Source organism: Neomonachus schauinslandi, chromosome 15 (genome assembly GCF_002201575.2).
Source record: "Neomonachus schauinslandi chromosome 15, ASM220157v2, whole genome shotgun sequence".
In the NCBI taxonomy this organism is placed as follows: Eukaryota; Metazoa; Chordata; class Mammalia; order Carnivora; family Phocidae; genus Neomonachus; species Neomonachus schauinslandi.
In genome coordinates this window covers 37844973-37863177 of record NC_058417.1, presented here as the reverse complement: position 1 = coordinate 37863177, position 18205 = coordinate 37844973, and the positions used below count along the sequence as shown (strand labels likewise).

The 18205-nt window shown below is 59.5% G+C and overlaps 1 protein-coding gene across 1 annotated transcript; it reads left to right on the top strand.

Moving 5' to 3' along the window:
• Positions 1-2654: 2654 nt before the first annotated feature.
• Positions 2655-13380, top strand: STAC2 (SH3 and cysteine rich domain 2). Its single transcript, XM_021704293.1, has 11 exons — positions 2655-2749; positions 9019-9325; positions 9673-9770; positions 9954-10044; positions 10638-10750; positions 10839-10911; positions 11004-11065; positions 11544-11641; positions 12026-12077; positions 12430-12567; positions 13167-13380. The coding sequence occupies exons 1-11, from the start codon at positions 2660-2662 to the stop codon at positions 13269-13271; spliced, it is 1227 nt and encodes a 408-aa protein (XP_021559968.1). The 5' UTR covers positions 2655-2659; the 3' UTR covers positions 13272-13380.
• Positions 13381-18205: the final 4825 nt, after the last annotated feature.

Genomic DNA, 18205 nt, shown 5'->3' with positions numbered 1-18205 from the left:
CTACTCCTGCCCTGTCCCCAGTCACTGCAGGGGGGGGTTGAAAGCACGGAGGCAATGACTCAGGCTTAGTTCATGAAAGACTGCTCTGAAGCATGAAGGCTGCAGGCCAGAAAGGACATCCAGAGGTCATGGGATCCAGCCCCCTGCCTCCTCCGCATTGGCCCCACCTTGGGCTTCTGATGCCTAGACCAGATGGGCCCAGAGCCCACCAACTTCCCTGGCTTTCCTGGGTCACCCGGAGCACTGCTTCCCCCTGGGACTTCTTCCCTCCCAGAATCTCCTTTGGAGCTGGTTCCCTAGTGAATTAACAGGAAAGTGAGAGGAGGAGGCTGGTTATTCTCTCTGCCCCAGGGAAAGCACTGGGAAAGGACCAGTCTCTCAGAAGGAGGGAAAGAAGAAAACAACTTTCCCTGTAGTCTTCCCTGGGCTAAGGGGAGCTACCTCAGCCATTCTCCTCACAGTGAGGTAGGCACTGCCTCTGTGTTGCTGATGAAGAAATCAAGGCTCTAAAAGGTTTAGCTACCTGCCTGAGGCCACACAATTAATTCATGACTATATAGGTATTGAGTTTAAGAAACTCAGAATCTCTGCTCTTTGGGGGGCAATGGGGGTACCTCCTGTCGGGAGGTCTCCAACACAGAAGAGCCCCCTGTTTGCTCCAGCCCAGGCTAGATGGAGGGCCTGATGACCCTATCTCAGGGTGCTTCAAGCACCTAAGTCTGAGTGCCCAGGGAGGGATGTTGGGCTAATCTGGGCTGAGCCAGAGGGAAGACGGCAGCCCTCACCTCAGAGGGCACTGGCAGAAGGCTGGCTAATGAATGGGCCTTTGGGGAGACTGGTCTGAGGGCTGAGGCCAGGATCCTTTGAAGCTCCTTTCAGGAAAGCTAGCACTCAGAGTCAGTCTGCAGCTGATGTGGGTGGTTCTGGAGGGGGAAGGGACTAAGCCCCCACAACCACAAACCCTCACTTCTGCCCTTGTCCTGTTTCTGCCACTGACAAATAAATCTCTATTCCTGCACATAGTAACCTGAGCAGTGCTCCAATGGTGAGCTCACTCTTGGGAGGACAGAGATTGCATGTATGGCTATGTGCAGGGGTGGGCAGGAGGGAGAACACAGGGTTCGGCCTCTGTTCCTCAGGGCTGGCATAAAGGCAGAACCCTCTTGAGTCCCCCCCCCCCCCCCCCGCCCCGAGTGACATCCTTCCCGCCCCCAATCTCATCACCCACAGCAGAGGAGCCCCTGGAGGAGGGAGACTTTGATCCAGAAGTTTCTCCACCCACACCCAGGGAAGGATTCCTTCAACCCCCAACCTACCTCCCTTTCTTTGGACAGGCCAGGAGATAAAGCTAGACCTTTTGGTCAGGGCCAAAAGGAGCAGGAAGAGAGAGGGCTGGAGGTGAGGGAGGAGGACTTGGGGAAATGGCAGGTAAGCAACCTGCATGAAGAAGTACCTTCAGGCCAAGTGGACAGCGGACAACTTGGAGAGTAAGAACCATCTTCCCCCTACCTCTCCCTACCCCCTGATCTAACTCCATTTGTGGTAGGATCTCTAGGAGGGGAACGTGTCTTGGAGAGGTTTGGGGACCTTAGGTGTGGGGACTGAGGCCCCTTCTCTGCTGAATTCCAAAGGCCAAGACTGGAAAGGAGTCCTGCTTTGCATCCACAAAGGATGGATTGTCAGCCCTGGCCTTTGACACATGATGTTAAGTTGTCCCTTCTCTGCTTGAGGAGCAGAGTCCTCTGCTTGAGCACTATGAGGACATCTCCTCATGGTCCAGGGATGTGTATATTTGGAGTCTCCAGGGCAGAGACGTCCAGTTAATGGTGCAGAAGGGTCCACATTCTTCCACTACTTCGCTATCAGAAAGTCCTAACTTGGATGTCACTCTCAGCTATCCTTCTGCAGATCCAACCTTTTTCTGTTCCCCTCAAGCCCATCCAGACTCTAATATGGTCTCCCAAGTCTTCCACGACTTTGTCACGACCCCCCTTCCGGGTCTTTCGGTGTAAAACTACCCCCTCCCCACATCTTAACCCTTCAGGCTCCTCTCCATCTTATCGAGCCCCCCCCCCCGGCTCCGCCCAGCTCGCGCTCCTGGCCACGGCGGCAGCCAATAGCTGAGAAGCTGATTTGCATAGCGGCGCGGGGGAGCCGCGGAGGGAAGGGGGAGGGATCAGGCGACCTCCTAAATCAAAGTTGGAAGGCGAGGACTGGGCGGAGGGGCCCCCGGGTGCCGGGCTGGGGCCGGCGCGGGGAGGGGGAAAGGGATGGGGGGGCGGGCGCAGAGGACGGCGGAGCCGGCCGGACACGGACTGTTCCGTCGCTCCCTCCCTCAGCTCATCCCCGCGTCCCCACTTCCCTCCTCCCCTCGCTCCGAGCAGCATCCTCTGCAGACCCTCGGTCCTCATTCCCGGGGTCGTCCGGCTCCCGCGGCTCCGTGTAATTACCCCTCTTCACTGGCCAACCCGGGAACTTTCTCCGCCCGCTCCCGGCCGTGGGGGGTCGCTTTGCCTGGGCGGATTTTTCCTGGGGTTCACTGGGGGGCAGTCTCTGGAGAAGGGCCTCAGGGTTCCAGAGAGACGTCTGCCACCTGCAACCTGCCCCCAGCGGGCCTGCCGTCGGGTCTTGGCACCCTCTCTTCCGCTCTCCCCCAACCATGACCGAAATGAGCGAGAAGGAGAACGAACCGGATGACGCGGCCACCCACACCCCCCCGGGGACCGTCTCTGCCCTCCAGGAAACCAAGGTAACTCAAGAGGCGAGAGGCCTGGACCCCTGCCCGGTGCGTCCCCAACCCGGGTGCCCTCTCCCCGACGCGGTCACCACTGTGGGCTCGGGTGCCGCGGAGTCACGGCAGCGGGACCCGGGTGATCCCGAAGGCTCTGCGCGGCGACCGGGGCGAGTGGGTTCGCGACGAGGGGCCACAGGGAGCCCCCATCACACAAGCACGACACGCCCTTGCGCGCGTGATGAGCGGCCGCGCGGCCGCGACCCTCCGGGGAGGTTGTAACTCGGCTTTGTTAGAGGGAATCGGCGCAGCGAAGGCGGAGGGAGTGTGTAGCGAGCGGTGTGTAGCGGGTGTGGGCCGGTGTACGCGCCGGTGTGTGCGTGCGAGGCGCACCCCTCCCGCGCCCGCCAGGTCTCTGTCTGTAGCTCGGTCTGTCCCTCTCTGCCTGTGTCTCTCCGAAAATGTCTCTACAACCTGTTTGTCTTCGTGTCTCTCCCGCTTTCCTTCGGCGTCTGTATATGTTTATCTCTGGGTCTCTGGATGTCGCTCTCGGACCCGCCGCAGTCCTGCATTCCCCCCTCCCAGCCAGGTTAGGCTCGGGGACATGAGGCCGCGGCCCGGGGGTGCGCAGCTCCCGAGTGCGCGCTGGGGGCTGCGGCAGCGCTGGCCATCGCGGGCGGGGACCGGGGGACTGTTGCTGCGGCTCCGGAGCAGAAGGACAGGCAGCCCCACCCCCCACCCCGGGAGCGGGACAGGGTGGGTGGAAGCAAAAAGAGAAGTCATCGTAATTAATGAATGTCATAATTAACCCTAATTATGTATGATCGTTACTCCTGCCGGAGTCACAATGAATAAATTATTCGCCAGTGAAGGCAGGCGGAGCCCAGACTCCTGGCGCTATAGGGGTTGGGGGAGGCCACCACTTGAATTTAATGCCCCCCCACCTCTAATCTGTCCACTTCCTCCCCAAGTTCTAGGTGCTCACTAGTGACCCGCAAGAAGTTCTGCGGGGAGCAACATGAGCTGAGCGGGTTGGGGATGGGGAGAGAAAAGGAGGCTGTGTCAAGGGCGCTCTCTGCCTCCTCCCCAGGCTTCAGGCCAAGGCCTCCTTCCCTCTCCCTTGCACCCGGTGTTCCGTTCCCACCTGGTCCTGTTTATCCAGTCGAGGAGGGGGCACTGAAGACCAAAAAAATGGGTGGGGTCTTTGGCTCCTTCCAGGTGTTGAGAGCTCATCTATAGCTCTTTCCAGTGCCCATCTTGCTCCTAATTCTGTCCAGGCCACCCCTCAGGATATGAGGTTAATTCAAGGTCAAGGTCATCTAGAGAGTGACCAGGAGTAGATGAGTAGGGGCAGGGTGGGGCCTGGCTGAGGCACCCCAAGGAGCTCCTCGTCTCTAAACCAGAGAGACCCACTGGGTCTCCATGTCAGTCTTCAGATCTGAACTTGACTTTCTTCTGCCCCCTTCTGAGAATGAGACTGGTCTCTCAGACCACAGAGTTAACTCCCCCTCAGAGATCCAAGTCTCTACTAGGAAAGGAGTAAGGTCTTGGGGTGGGAGGATATTGCTTGGAATATTTGTGACAGCTTTTTTTGAAGCAGAGAGTCCCAGGCGCTGAGCCCCATCCTGAGTGCCAATATCCCTGGCCTTCCCAGGTGCCTTGTAGTCACCCATGACAGACAGATACATTCCCCTTGCTTCCCAAGGGCATGGGGGTCTTCCAGGCCCTTCCTTGCTTCCCATAGGAGGTCTGGCTGCCTGCCCCCCTTCTTCTTTTTTTTTTTTTTAAGACTTTATTTATTTATTTGACAGAGAGAGACAGTGAGAGAGGGAACACAAGCAGGGGGAGTGGAGGAGGGAGAAGCAGGCTTCCCGCTGAGCAGGGAGCCCGATGCGGGGCTCTATGCGGGGCTCGATGCGGGGCTCGATGCGGGGCTCGATCCCAGGACCCCGGGATCACGACCTGAGCCGAAGGCAGACGCTTAACGACTGAGCCACCCAGGCGCCCCTGCCTGCCCCCCTTCCTAAGAGCTCTCCGGAAGCTGGAGCAGTGCTGCCTCAGCAAACCCACAGGCTGCAAGCTCAGCTGTGTGGGCAGGGGGAGGTCAGGACCTGGCGGGTCTCTGCCTCCCTCCTCCCAGCACAAGAACCATCCAGTGTTATCACCTCTGAGCCACGGAGATCCCAAGAGCGAGGGGAGGGGGATTGCATACCTCGCCCTGCCCCTCTGCCCCCCTTCCCTACATCTCACCCTTGTGAAGGACTGTGACCACAACACAGGCTGGGCTGGGGGTCTTGGTGGGGGTATTCAGGAAGGCACAGGTGGGCAGGGAGAGAATTCAGGGCCCTACCAGCCCCTTTAGCTCCCCGCACCTCAACCTGTCCCAAAGAAGCTTTCGTCTCCAGACTCTAGGGCTTGGGGAAGGGGGAAGGGAGAATTTGAGGCAGGTCCAAAGAGGGGGCTGGTGTCCATTAGGCAGTGAAGCCAACATTCCAGGCTTATTCATCAGTGCTGGGGGCCCCCTGGGCATTTCTTGCCAACCTAAGTCCAGCCTCCTGCCCACGCTAAGGCTGGATCATATCCCTGCACCCAAACTCGTCAGTGACCCTTCCTGGTGCCATCATTGCCATCTCTGGGTCCCCATGCCACCCTACCACGGGGTGGTACCGTCACTCCCTTTGGTGCCATCCTTGGGAAGACCCTGCCATGCCAACTCTGCCATCTGAGTCAGCTTGTGCCCCATCCGCCACCACCCACCTCCAGCTGCCTGGTGCCCTTTCAGGAGCTGGAGGAAAGTGAGGAGATGCTGTGGGGAGTTGAGGAAATGAAAGGACCATCCAGTATGTGGGGAGATGGGGAGGAGGGAGGCAGGCCAGGCCCAGCCTCTGGGAGGGGATTCAGAAGAAGGGGCCTGGTGGTCCAGGCTCCAAGCCAGACAAGCTCCTGGAACACCGGAGAGAATAGGATCCAGGTGGGTCAGCTTGCCAGGGTACATGGCAGCTTCTCCCCATGCCAGGGAACGGGTCCTGGGACCCCGGAGCACCAAAAAGATAGCTGATGGGAATAGGGATAAGTCCTCTCTGGGAACTAGGAGTCCCAGGAGTGGGACTACCTGGCCAGGCTGAGCCAAAATGAGGTTTGAGTAACCAAGCCAGATGTCTCTTGAGTGGACAGGCATCAAGCCATTTGGCAGAGGTGCCCCCATCCTGCTGTCCAGCCACAACTCTTGACATCGGCCAACCATCCCAGGTGATACGTTGTTCCTTCCCGCTCCTCTGCCCTCCTGGGTTCTGGGGCCCACAGCAGAGCCAGGGAGTCAGGAGCAGAAGTGGGGCTGCCTCAGTGCTGGGGAACATTCTGTTCCAGAGACCTCTGTACCCTGCAGAGGTGGCTCTTGCCACTGAGGCCAGGGCAAGACCAGGAAGAGCAGAGGCTGGAGAGTAAGGAGGCTTCAAATCTCATCCCGTGGGGATTACTATGGAAATAACAGGCTTGGGAGGGGAAGGGGAACACAACTGATGTCTTCAAATACTTGAAGGACTGATATCTAAGAGGGAGTAGCCCTTTCTGGAGCCAAGGGAGGAACAGAGCCGCTAGGCAACAAGATCTCAGGGAGGCAGGTTTTAGCTCTATATAGGGAAGCATTTTGCGGCGATTGCAGCTGCCCAAAGATGGGATGACTGTCCCAGGAGAGGGTGTGCTTCCTGCTACGGGAGGTGACCCACAGAGTCAGACAACTGTTCGGGGGGATGTGGCCAAGGTGTTGTGGGATGATAGCATGGGCTGGGGACTACTCTAGGTGGCCAGTCTTGCAGGTTCCTTCCAACCCTAAATTTCGATTGACCTGGCGGACAAGCCTATGGCATAGCCAAGGGGCAGGGGTGAGGGCCAAGGCAGAGCCCAGAGCAGCGGGACCCTTCCGGTCATTTGGGCTCAACAGCCAAAGCCGCTGGTTCAAGTTCTGGCTCTGCCACTTACCAGGTGAAGACTCATCACATGTAGGTGATTTAACTCCTAGGCGCCTGTGAGTTCATCTGCAAAGTGGGACAATAATCATCACTGTCTCAGAGGGAAGTGCCAGGATTAATGAGGTGCAGCAGATGAAGCGCTAGCCCGATCCCCGTATTCTGACAATGACCGCCCCTCATTATAGCTTTAGGTTTTTACTTTTTGGACCCAGAGCCTTGCATTGCTTAGAGAGCATCTACTCCTGCCTCCTTCCTCTTGGATGTGGGGAAACTGAGGCTCAGACACCGGAAGTGAAGTGACTTGCCTTCAGGCGGCAGGTGTAGTTTTACGCCCACCCCCAGCACATCCTCCCGGAGCCCACTTGTGCTCTGTGCTCTGTCCCCTGGGCAGAATGATGGGGGGCTTCTCCCTGCCTCTCTGGGCCTGTGAGAGCCCCCAGAGCCACACTGGCTCATAGAAGACCTTTGCGTTCTAATGAATTGTCCCTGTGGCCCTCCGCCTCTGCCCTAACACCCAGGGATCTGGGGCCTGGGGCCCTGCTTCTCACACACAAAGAAGCCCACAGTGCCGCACAGGAAGCTGAATTTGGAAGGAGCTAGGCAACTCAGCGTGCCAGAAACCCCAAGGCTCTGGCCTCCCAGCCGGCACACCAGGGCCTGCCTCGTGCCCAAACGTCTCCCTCTCCACTTCTTTCCATGTTTTGCTGCCTCCCTCCCTGGAGTCATGCAGGCTGCTTGATGTGCCAGCTGGGAACCCTGACCACTTCTCCCTGCTGAAGCCAGGCCTCCGGCCCCCTTTACCGATCGCCGCTGGGAAGGAGTGGGCAGGGGTAAGGGGGCTCTCACCAGGGGGGAAGAGATTCAAGGATCTGGGTAGAGATGTTTCCAGACCTCACTCTGGGCAGACTCCGAGAAGGATGTGTTGGGGTGAGCAATGGAAGGAACTCTGGCCTCACTGCAGAACTGACCCAGCATTCCAGAACATGGGCTCCATTTAGGATTCCAGGCGCTTGCCCATCACTTAATCAACAAATATTGACTGAACACCTACTATGTCTTGGGGCTCTGTGTGGGGATTTGATTCAACTGTCCCTGCCCTCAAGGGGCTCCGGGCTCCTGGGGGAGTAAGAAGTAAATGACAATGTAAACCAGATTGGATCTATAATGGAAGTCAGTACTGGGTGCAGTGGGGCCCAGAGGAGGGAGTGGTTATACTAAATGGAATTCCTGCAGAAGAGACCGCTTCCCGGAGGAGGAACAGTCACTGGAAACCCTGAAGGATAAAGGGGGTATTCATTGGATAAGGCAGAGAAAAGGACAAGCACATCAAAAAAGGCCAGGGTGAGGGCGGGGAAAGCCCAAAGGAATAAACACAGACGAGTTCGAGAATCCCTATGTCTCGGCGGCAGGCGGAAGGCATGGATTGGAAGGGAAGCCTTGGCCAAGCTGCAGAGTCTCACGACTGGGGCAAGGGTCTTGGCTGTGTCCTGAGGAGCCAAGGGTTTAGCCAGGTCAGGGATCACCTCCCTGGCAGCTGTAGGGAAAGCAGGGGGAGATGGGCAGGGTGGAGGTAAGGGGTTGTGGCCCTGAACTGGGGCAGGGCTGTGGAGGTGATGAGGTGATTACAGGGGATGGGCCGGAGAGCGATTTTGGAGGAAGAATCAGCCCTGAGGATGAGGGTCGGGGATGACCCCTCCCGCACTCCCAGCCTGTTTGAGAACACAGTGGAAAACTGGGGACCTCGTGTGTTTGTTCGGCCGCCGAAGTATTATTTTGTTTAACTCGAGTAAATAGTACGCCCATACGATGAAATCCTGTGTAGCCATAAACAAGAATGATGAAACTCTTTATGTGTTGGTATGGAATGATTTCCAAGATTTACTGTTAAGTGAAAAAAGCAAGGCGTAGGAAACATAGTACACTACCATTTCTGCAATGGAAAAAAAAGGAAATACAACCTCTTGAATTTATTTCTATCCAAATTCACAGAAAAGTCTAGATTTTTTTTGAAAAAATTGGAAAGCCTGGCGCCCAACTGGGCTGGCCGTGTGGACTAGCCCCGGTTGTCCAGGGGACCCCAGCAGCTGCTCTCTGGCCGGCCAGCCTGTCACAGTGCTCACCACTCCCAACTGTGCCTGCCCAGCCAGAACTCCTCTGCTCATGGACGTTACCCACCTGTCGGCATCCGGGATTGGGACCACCTTCTGGAACAGGGCAGCTTCTGTCTTAGTACTTCGAGGCTGTGGCTGACCAAGGAGATATCCTGGCTCGGAGCCGGTCCCCTCTGGCTTTCACTTACAGCCCCACTTCCTCTCTCAGCTACAGCGGTTCAAGCGCTCGCTTTCCCTCAAGACCATCCTCCGAAGTAAGAGTGTGGAGAACTTCTTCCTTCGCTCGGGCTCTGAGCTCAAGTGCCCCACTGAGGTGCTGCTGACCCCCCCAACCCCGCTGCCCCCTCCCTCCCCACCACCGGCATCTACAGACGGGGGCCTGCCGACCCCGGCCCCCTCCCCCTGCCCCATCCCACGGCCCCTGGCACCACTCAAACCAGTAAGACTGCACAGCTTCCAGGAACACGTCTTCAAGAGAGCCAGCCCCTGTGAGCTCTGCCACCAGCTCATCGTGGGTAGGTGCCTGGGGGGTCAAGGAGAGGGGTCAGGATGGGGGTGGGGAGTATGCCCGATGTTGGGCTCTTGCTATTCAGGGCCCTCTATCCTAACTGTGTCCCTCACCCTGGGTGGACAAATGAGCAGCCTTGAGGTGGGCAGGTGCCCAGTGTCGCTGCATTTACTAACAGCTCAGGCTTCGGTTGACAGGGCAAGCGTATGAGGGGGAGGCACTAGGCCCCCAGGCTGAAGTGAGGATGCCCGACCCCTTTCTTCCACCGATGCCCTGACCTGCCCCCTTTGCTCCTTGCCCCTGGATGTATCCTCTTTGGCCTAATCCTTCTTGTTGAACCCAAATTCTTCCCAGGAAACTCCAAGCAGGGTTTGCGGTGTAAGGCGTGCAAAGTGAGTGTCCACCTCTGGTGCTCGGAGGAGGTCTCCCGGCAGCCGTGCCCCGGCAAGGCGGTGAGTGGGGACCATGCAGGGCTGGCTGGCTGTGGGTGCCCCCCCAGGACTGGCCTGTGGGGGGGATGGGTGCCCCCCTCCAGGCTGGTTCCTCCTGTGGGGTGGTCCTGGGGCTCGGGGAAGGACAAGCTCTTGGCGGGCTGTGACACCCTCATGCCCTCTCTCTGCTCCCTCTCGCCATAGTCTTCCTCCTTCCGTCGCAACTTCAGCTCCCCGCTCCTGGTGCATGAGCCACCCCCAGCCTGTGTCACAAGCAGAGAGTCCCCACCCACTGGTGAGTGTCCCCCCATGGCTTCTGATCCTGCTGGGGTGTGATGAGAAACCCACGCATTCGTCAGATAGGCATCCAAGTCACGTGGCACCACCAGTCCTTGGCACTTCCCTGCTCTGAATGCCCTTGTCCTGAATGGAGGGGGCATTCATTCATTCATATCTTATGGAACAGACATCTTATGGAACACTTACGAGCACCAGGCATTGTGCTAGACATGGGGACACAGCACTGAAGAAGGTGGAGTTCGTGGTCTAGTAAGGGAGCTAGACATGAAAGAACTAATCACACAACTCGTCAGTTAATCGCCATTCTCATGAATGCCTGAACCGAGAAGGACAGGGACTAGAGAGTCAAGTAGGCACGGTCCTCATCCGCAGGGAGAGGGAAGGTGTCCAGAGATACAAAGGATGAGGAGTAATTCCAAGAGGATCTGGTGAAGACTGGTGGTCAGAGAGGGGCCTGGGGTGGGATGGGGCAGGGAGTTAAAGAAAGGACGTCTTGGCTGGGGCCGAGGGAGTGAAAGTGATACAGGGCTTCAGGGCAGAGCAAGGTTGGCAGCTGGGTGCCCGACCTTGAGGGTGGCTCCTTGGCAGGGGCCAGCGGGAAGGTAGACCCCGTCTACGAGACCCTGCGCTATGGCACCTCCTTGGCTCTGATGAACCGCTCCAGCTTCAGCAGTACCTCTGAGTCCCCCACGCGAAGCCTGGTATGTCAGGCACCAAAGGGGAGCCTGGGGGGCAGAGGTCTCCGAGGATGAGGGTCTAGGGGCTGAGCCCTCCCCCATTTGTCCCCAGAGTGAGCGGGACGAGCTGACTGAGGATGGGGAAGGCAGCATCCGCAGCTCAGAGGAGGGCCCTGGAGACAGTGGTGAGTGGCGGTGGGGACCAGGGGCAGGAACAGAGCACAGGGCAGGCCACTCCCTGCTGCCTCACGGCCCGGCCCTGCCCTGGCATCTCTAGTATTCACAGCCCCGGCCGAGAGTGAAGGGTCAGGACCGGAGGAGAAGAGCCCTGGACAGCAGGTGAGGTTATGCTGGCACTGAGCCCTGGGAGGCCAGATGGGAAGGGGATGTCACTTCTTCCTGTCATTGATCAATAGGTGGGTGAGAGCATGGTGAGTGGGAGTATCACTGCTCCATCATTTATCCTCAGTCTACGGGGATGGGCAATGCCAGGGTGAGTATGCAAGGAAGGCAGGGGGTACCACCCCTCCCACCACTGAGCCAATGCCTGCAGTGCCCACTCCCGTGCCAACTCCCCAAGAGCGGGCAGTTCCGGGGTGCAGCCACCAGAGGAGAGTTCTCTTTCTCCATCCTTGGCCCAGACCCCCAAGGATGAACACGGAAGATAGGGGAACCTGACCTCTCCCTGTCACGGACCCACCTGCACTGTGTCCCACCTCCTAGCCCCCACCAGGGTAGGCCAGGTCAGGGCCAGTGAACAGTGGGTGGAGTGAGGAGAGTGTCCCCCTCCCATCACTGACCCAGAGCTCTTCCACAGCCCCCCAAGCCCCCTCTGCGAAAGGACGTGGGGCCCATGTACTCCTACGTCGCGCTCTACAAGTTTCTGCCCCAAGAGAATAATGACCTGGCTCTGCAGTAAGTCCTCTTTGTGGTCCAGCCCCACTGGGCAGCCACCGGGCTCCAAGCTCAGGGCCCTGCTCCCAGACCTTGGCACATGAGTGTGAGGGGGACCTTCAGGAACCTTCTCCTGCATGCATGAGACAGCTGAGCCCAGAGAGGAGCTGGACTGCCCAGAGTCCAAAAGGGATTGGTGCTGATGTCCTGTCTCCTGCCCCCGGCCCAGGCTCTGCCCTAAAGTGTCTACTGTACCTGTGGTCATAGCGTCCTCTGAGGGCATCAAGAATCCTCCCCCAGCTGCAGGGGGTGGGGCGTGCTGGGGATCTGGGGGCCCCAGGTGGTTAAGATGTGGAAAGGGCAGGTCCCTCCTGCCCATTTGCGACCCCAGCTCTGTCCTCCCAGGCCTGGGGACCGGATCATGCTGGTGGATGACTCTAACGAGGACTGGTGGAAGGTGATTTGGCAGGGTGGGGAGCAGAGGGACCCTGGTAGGCACCCCACCATTCCCCACCTTCAATGGGTGTTGCCCCACCTTCTCTCCAGACCCAAAGACCTCCCCCACTCCTCCAGCCACTGGCCTAGGACCAACACTTGGGACTTGCTCTCACTTTGACCCTCCCTGCCTCAGCCTTGTCCCTCTGCTCACCTCATGCCCTACCCAGTGCAGAAGCCACCCTATTGGGGGTTCGGATACAGGAAGCCCAGGATCTGGAGTTTGATGGCATTGGCTCTGAACGGGCATCAAGTCTAGAGGGAGCAATGTGGGAGGGGGTGGCACCGGGGTTCATTGCCAGCCTCATCCCCAGGGCAAGATTGGCGACCGGGTTGGCTTCTTCCCAGCCAATTTTGTGCAGCGAGTCAGGCCAGGTGAGAACGTTTGGCGCTGCTGCCAACCCTTCTCTGGGAACAAGGAACAGGGGTACATGAGCCTCAAGGAGAACCAGGTGAGTGCCCGGGCCCTGCAGCAGCCGGAGAGGTGGGCATGGGAGAGAGGTGGCAGGGGCAGTGGCAAATGCCCCGGAGGAGGATATTTGCAGCCTGGCAGCGGGAGGGAAGGCGGGTTCGAAAGGTGGGGCTGCAGGGCCCTCCTGTCATCTCCTGCTGGGAACTGGGGCTGGTGGCCAACACAGGCAGGGGGCTGAATTTGGTTAGAGACAGCTTGGGGGAGGGGAAGAGCACTGGATGAGGAGTCTGGAGGCTTGGGTTTGAATGTTGGCTATGCCTCTGGCTTGTTGTGTAAGCTCCCGCAAGCCCCTTCCCTCCCCTTACTTCCTCTGTGAAATGGGAGTTCAGCCGGGGCGTTCGGCCAGCTCATCTCACAGGTCAGCCCCGAAGAGCCGCTCAGCGTCTGCTGATGTCCTGATCTCGCTGCCGAGCCCAGTTACCCTCAGGGGATCTGCTCCCATCGCCTCAGCTGATGTCTCCGACCACATCTGATCCTGGTCCCATCATCCCCTGGGGTGGCCCCTGGGAGCCATCAGCAGGACTCGGGGCCAGGGCTGTAGGCAGAGCCAGGACTCAGCTCCGTGTCTCTCCCACTCAGATCTGTGTGGGCGCGGGCAGGAGCAAGGATGCTGACGGCTTCATCCGCGTCAGCAGCGGCAAGAAGCGGGGCTTGGTGCCAGCCGACGCCCTGACCGAGATCTGAGAGGAGCCAAGAGAAGCCAGATGCCACCCCTGCCCATGCCTGGCGCTTGCTTCTGGCCCCGGAGGGGAACAGGCATCTGCCCACACTCTTCTGCCCCCTGCCTCTCTCCTAGGGGCCACTCCCCGGCACTTGGGAGCCTTCTGCACTGAGGAAGGTTTTATTTCTTGGGTCCCAAGGTGCCCTGAGGGAGTTGCTCCTCTGGGACTTGGGCATGAGGAAGGAGGAGAAAGTGGGAGGGAATGGGGAAGCTCCAGGTAGGTCCAGCCAATGCCCGGATACCCCCAGTTGCCACGCTGAGTGCAGCCCCGGGGAGGGGGGCGTTCCTGGGGAACTTTCCTGCTGCTTTGTCCAGAGAGCCTTCCCACGTCCACATCGCCTTTGCATGCCCGACACCATCCCCCTCTCCCCACAGAGCCCCTGCTTGGGTCTATGTGTGTGACCCTGCGGCTGCCCCTTTGGAAGGAAGCGGGGCCTTGGGAAGGTGGCTTCCTGAGTCCCGCAGCCCCCCGCCGCCCGGGGTTGGGAGGCGATTCAGGGCTGCAGGAGGATCCTGAGTCCACCTCCTGGTTTCACCACCTCTGTCACTCCATCAATTCTCAGGAAAGTTCTTTGGGAATCTCTCCCCTTACTTGAAACCCAGGCAGACAGAGGAGGGGGGGAGGGCCTTGTTCTGGGGAAAGCGTGGGTAAATCAGAGACTGTCTCCTCAAGAACAGTCACCACAGAGCAGCCTCCTCGTGTCCTTGTCCCCTGGAGAAGGACCCTCCAGAGCAGCCTGCACACAGAAACCCGACTGAGCCCGTACTTGGTCAGAACCCCCATTTCACTGTCAGGACTCTCTCGAAGTCCCCGGTGGCAGGGCCGGCCAGCCCGGGGAGCTGTGCTTACTTTCTGTCCCAGGTCTCACGAGGCCCACCCTGGGAGCCCCACCCTCAGGGCCCCCCTCCATATGGCCCTTCCTCACCCCCTTCCTCTGAGCCTTGCAGGAAACACTGGGACCCCTCCTTCAGTGCAGGGATCCCTCTTCTGGCTGTATCTGCGCCCTTATCCTGGACACGGAGTCCTGGGAGGAAGAGGGAGTGGGAGATGGTCAAGGCAGGCCCATCATTCTGTTTGGCCACCAGGAAAGGAATGGGGTAGGCACCCTGGGGGTAGGGTGGGCACATATGAGGAGGACCCCTCCGTCGCAGGTTGCTTTTCTCTGGTGCCAACCTCCCTCTCCCCCCAAGCTCAGAGCCTCCTCTCGTGCCCTTGATTGTGCCAGCCAATGCCAGCCCCCATCCCGGGCACAGTCACACCCTCCCATAGAGGGGGAGGGACACATCCTCCTACCCACTGGCCCCGGCTCCACTTCTCCCCCTCGGAGGGGGGCTCAAGCCACACTGCCCTGTTTGCTGCCACGGGCCCCCCCCAGCAATATCCCAGGGGGGGCCCAATGCCCACTGTACATGAGGCTGCATGAGGGGTCTGCTGGGGCATTGCTGAGCCCCTAGACCCTTAAATAAATGTTTCTTGTCCCAATCTGTCTGCTCTGTGTATCTGCTTGGGAGAGAGGAAGGAAAGGTGCAAGGAGTGGGGTGGGGGCTGGAGGTGCCAAAAGGAGACAAGCCTGGAGGTGGGAGAATTTGCAGATCTCTGAGAGGAGGGGCGCCGGGCTTGGCCCAGACGTTGCAGGGGTCCCCCTGCCTCCCCGCCCCCTTTCCCCACAGCAGCCTGAGATGGGGGATCTGGGGAGGAGTTCGAGAGAAAAGCAGGGCAGGGGTGGGGTGCGGTGGGATGTTGCGGGACGCTGGAAGGGGAGAGGGTGCGGCGCGGCTGCGGTCTGGCTCGATGCACACGTGCGTCCGCGGGGACCGCCACCCAGCTATGCGCCTCGGCACCATTTCTGCGCACCTGGCGGTGGCCTCCGACACCACCCGAGATCAGCCTCGCCCCCGCAGCCCCCCAAACCCGAGGCAGGAAGGCAGGCGGTGCGGACAATCGCCGACAGGGGGCCCCCCCGAGATGACTGGGGGCGATGACTCAGTGCCGCCCGTCATGGAGAGCCTGGCACGCAGTGGGCCGGCGGCGGCGCCCCTCCCGCACCAGTGCCCGCCGCCCACCTGCTCCGCCGCAGAGCCGCCTCGTTCCCCCTCCGCCCGCCTGGCCGCGTCATCGCCGAGGCAGGCACGTCCTGTGCTATTTATAGGCAGAGGGGAGCGCAGAGGGAGAGCGAGGCGGGCTGCGGGGGGTGCCAGGGCCAAGCCGGTGCCGCCAGAATGCGCGCGGGGGGGGGGGGGGGCGCTGCCCCTCCTGATCGGCGCCCAGCGCTCCTGCCTTGCAGCCCCCCACCCCCCAAAGCAAGGTCGGCCAGGTAGGGCCAGACGCTGAGCTTTCGTTGCGCCCCTTCACCCAGGGAAGGCCCTGGAGCTCGGTGGGTGAGCGGGAGGAGGAAGATGACCTCCCCTTTCTAGGACCCCTGATGGTGGGAATGAAAAAAGGGGTCACAATCCCAGTCCAGTGGCTTCAAGAGAGGGGAACTCACCTAAGTAGGCACCCGCTGTGCCTGGAGAGCCACGCCAGGAACTTTATGTAACCCCCTCCATGACCCACTGTGGAAAGTGGGGCTCTCCCTTTTCACAGATGAAGAAACTGAGGCACAGAGATATTAGGTGGCATACTCAAGGTTATTACAGCTTATCCAGCCCCACCTTGCCTCTTTTATACATAGGGACACTGAGGCCCAGAGCGGACCAGTAACTAGCCCAAGGTCACCCAGCAAATTGGTGACCAAGCCAATTTCAGAAATCATTCTCTTGCCTCCCAGTTCGGCTCTTTGACGACCTGGGTCCCTCAGTGCCTCGAACCAACAAGATGGAAACAGAGACACCCCAAGACGCTGGGCCAGGGGCTCCAGGGATCGCAAGCCCACCCCACTGGAGAGAGTGAGAGCCTTTCAGCCAGGCTTTCTGCACACTCCACTCGTGCCTGCCACCAGCCAGCAGCTGGCCTGGACCCCCGCCTCCTCTCGGGCCCATTTGCCGCACTGCTGAGCGCTGCAGAAGCACTAACAGCACGCCCACAGCCTGGGGGCTGAGAACAGCTGGTGCCCCCGCCAGAGTCTCTGCCCTCCTCTGGGCCCGTTCTGGGGGGTGGCTGGGCCAGCAATACCACTGGCCTCGGGCAGAGCATGCCCAGGCACCTGCCGGTGCCAGCTCCCCATTTGGCTCTATTGTCTGACCCACGCGTGCCCTCCCTCCCTCCCCCCACCTCAGCCTGAGTTTAACCTGGCATAGATGGTCTGTCTGTGGATAGACTTCGGGGAGATGTGAAAAGAGGGGGAGTCTGGAAGCCAGAGACAAGAGGCCTAAAAGAGTAGAGAGACGGATACCAGAGGTGGGGGGGGAGACAGAATGAGCCCCTCTGTGCAACCTCACCCATCTCGCTAGTCCCACTCCATTTGGCCTTGTCAGCCTTCTTCACCCCCCATCCTTGTCACCCTCCACCCTGACACTTGGGACAGGGTGGGGACCTCTGCTGAGGAGTGCAAGGGAGGCAACTTCTGCCCTCCCTGTGCTGGCAGGGAGCTAGCCTGGGGGGTCTCTCGCTCTGAGCCTCGGAGAGAGCCCCGGGAAGGGGCCCAAGGACCCTGGCCCCCTTCTCCCGCTCCTGTAGGTCTCTCCTACAGCAGCTGTGTGCAGGACCTCTGCGGGTGTCTACTCTGAACCACACCCTCCCCCCGTCAGGAGGATCAAAGGGAGGTGCCATGCTGAGATTCTGGGGAGTCGTTGGCTTCTCCAGGCCTCAGTTTCCTCTCCCAGAAATGGAATTGGACTTGCTCAGGGAGGCTTTACCTGAGGGCTAACAAGCCCCTTTAAATGATATGCAGAACTATGTGGTGGGATCAGTTGTATGATCTTGAGAGGATGGACCTATCTTCCTATGGGAATTTCCCTAGGCTCCTGGACCTAGAAGAGATCCGGTTACTTTAGGGGATCTGCCTGCTAAGGGGGCGCTCCCTGCCCTGCCCTGGGAAGGCGTTGGAAGCCCATGGTAAAGAGAAGTAACCTCCAGGCCTGGGGTGAGCTCCAGAAAGAAGTGACTAAACCCAAGAGATAGGCTCCCACAACCCAGAACCCTTCTCTCCCACCCCAACTCCTTCCAGAACAACCCTAAAAGTGAGGCTGTGTCCTACCCCTGCAGCAACCTGCAAGAGAACAGCGCCATCTCCTGGTCCAGGGGGCAACCGGCTTCGAGTTGCAAGCTCAGGAAGCCTGGTGGAGCTTCCCACGCGAACCTTTTCCTCCTTCCTGTCATCCCTCCACTGCCCCGGGCCGGAGGGTGGCGGGGATGAGGGGAGCGGAAGGGGGGTGGCCCTCAATGCTCTTCCTCTTGTGGTCCAGCCACGCTTGGGAAGGAGGTGTCCATGATCCAAGTTGGAAGCTTGGCCAAGGTCCTTCCTCTCCTAGGCCACAGTCTCCCGCCACGTGGACTCACGAAGGATTACGGCAGGAGCTCAAGATCAAGTTCACACCGGCTGCTACAGTGGCGACAGGGAACCCAAAAATCAGGTTCTGGTGCACATGGGCGGTGGTGAAGATCCCCTGGGTATTTCTGAGTCTGGGCTGCCCTTCCTTGGGGTACCCACCTGCCCCACCCTGTCTGGACTGGACAAGGTCACTAAAGGCAGAGTAGGAGTGGGGCCTGGTGTCCCCAAGAACATATCAGTCCTGTCTTTCCCAGGCAAGTGCACATGGGAACATCCGCCCAGCACATCCCCTGAAGGCCCCAGCTGGCCTTCACATTGCTCCTCAGGAGAGGGGTGGAGGGCAGGGAGGAAACCAGGACAGGGCAGGCGTCCAAGCTATGCCGAGGATTAAAGGAGGGGGCCCCTTCTCTGCCACTTTTCTCCCCAACCCAGACCTCTGACACTGCTGTATTTAACTGGCTCACTGA

Bases quoted from the DNA above. Each gene is read 5' to 3' on its own strand.
- STAC2 (XM_021704293.1), top strand. From the start codon at position 2,660: ATGACCGAAATGAGCGAGAAGGAGAACGAACCGGATGACGCGGCCACC. The intron at 2,750-9,018 runs GTAACTCAAGAG...TTCCTCTCTCAG, and splicing joins CTGCCCTCCAGGAAACCAAG to CTACAGCGGTTCAAGCGCTC. The intron at 10,751-10,838 runs GTATGTCAGGCA...ATTTGTCCCCAG, and splicing joins AGTCCCCCACGCGAAGCCTG to AGTGAGCGGGACGAGCTGAC.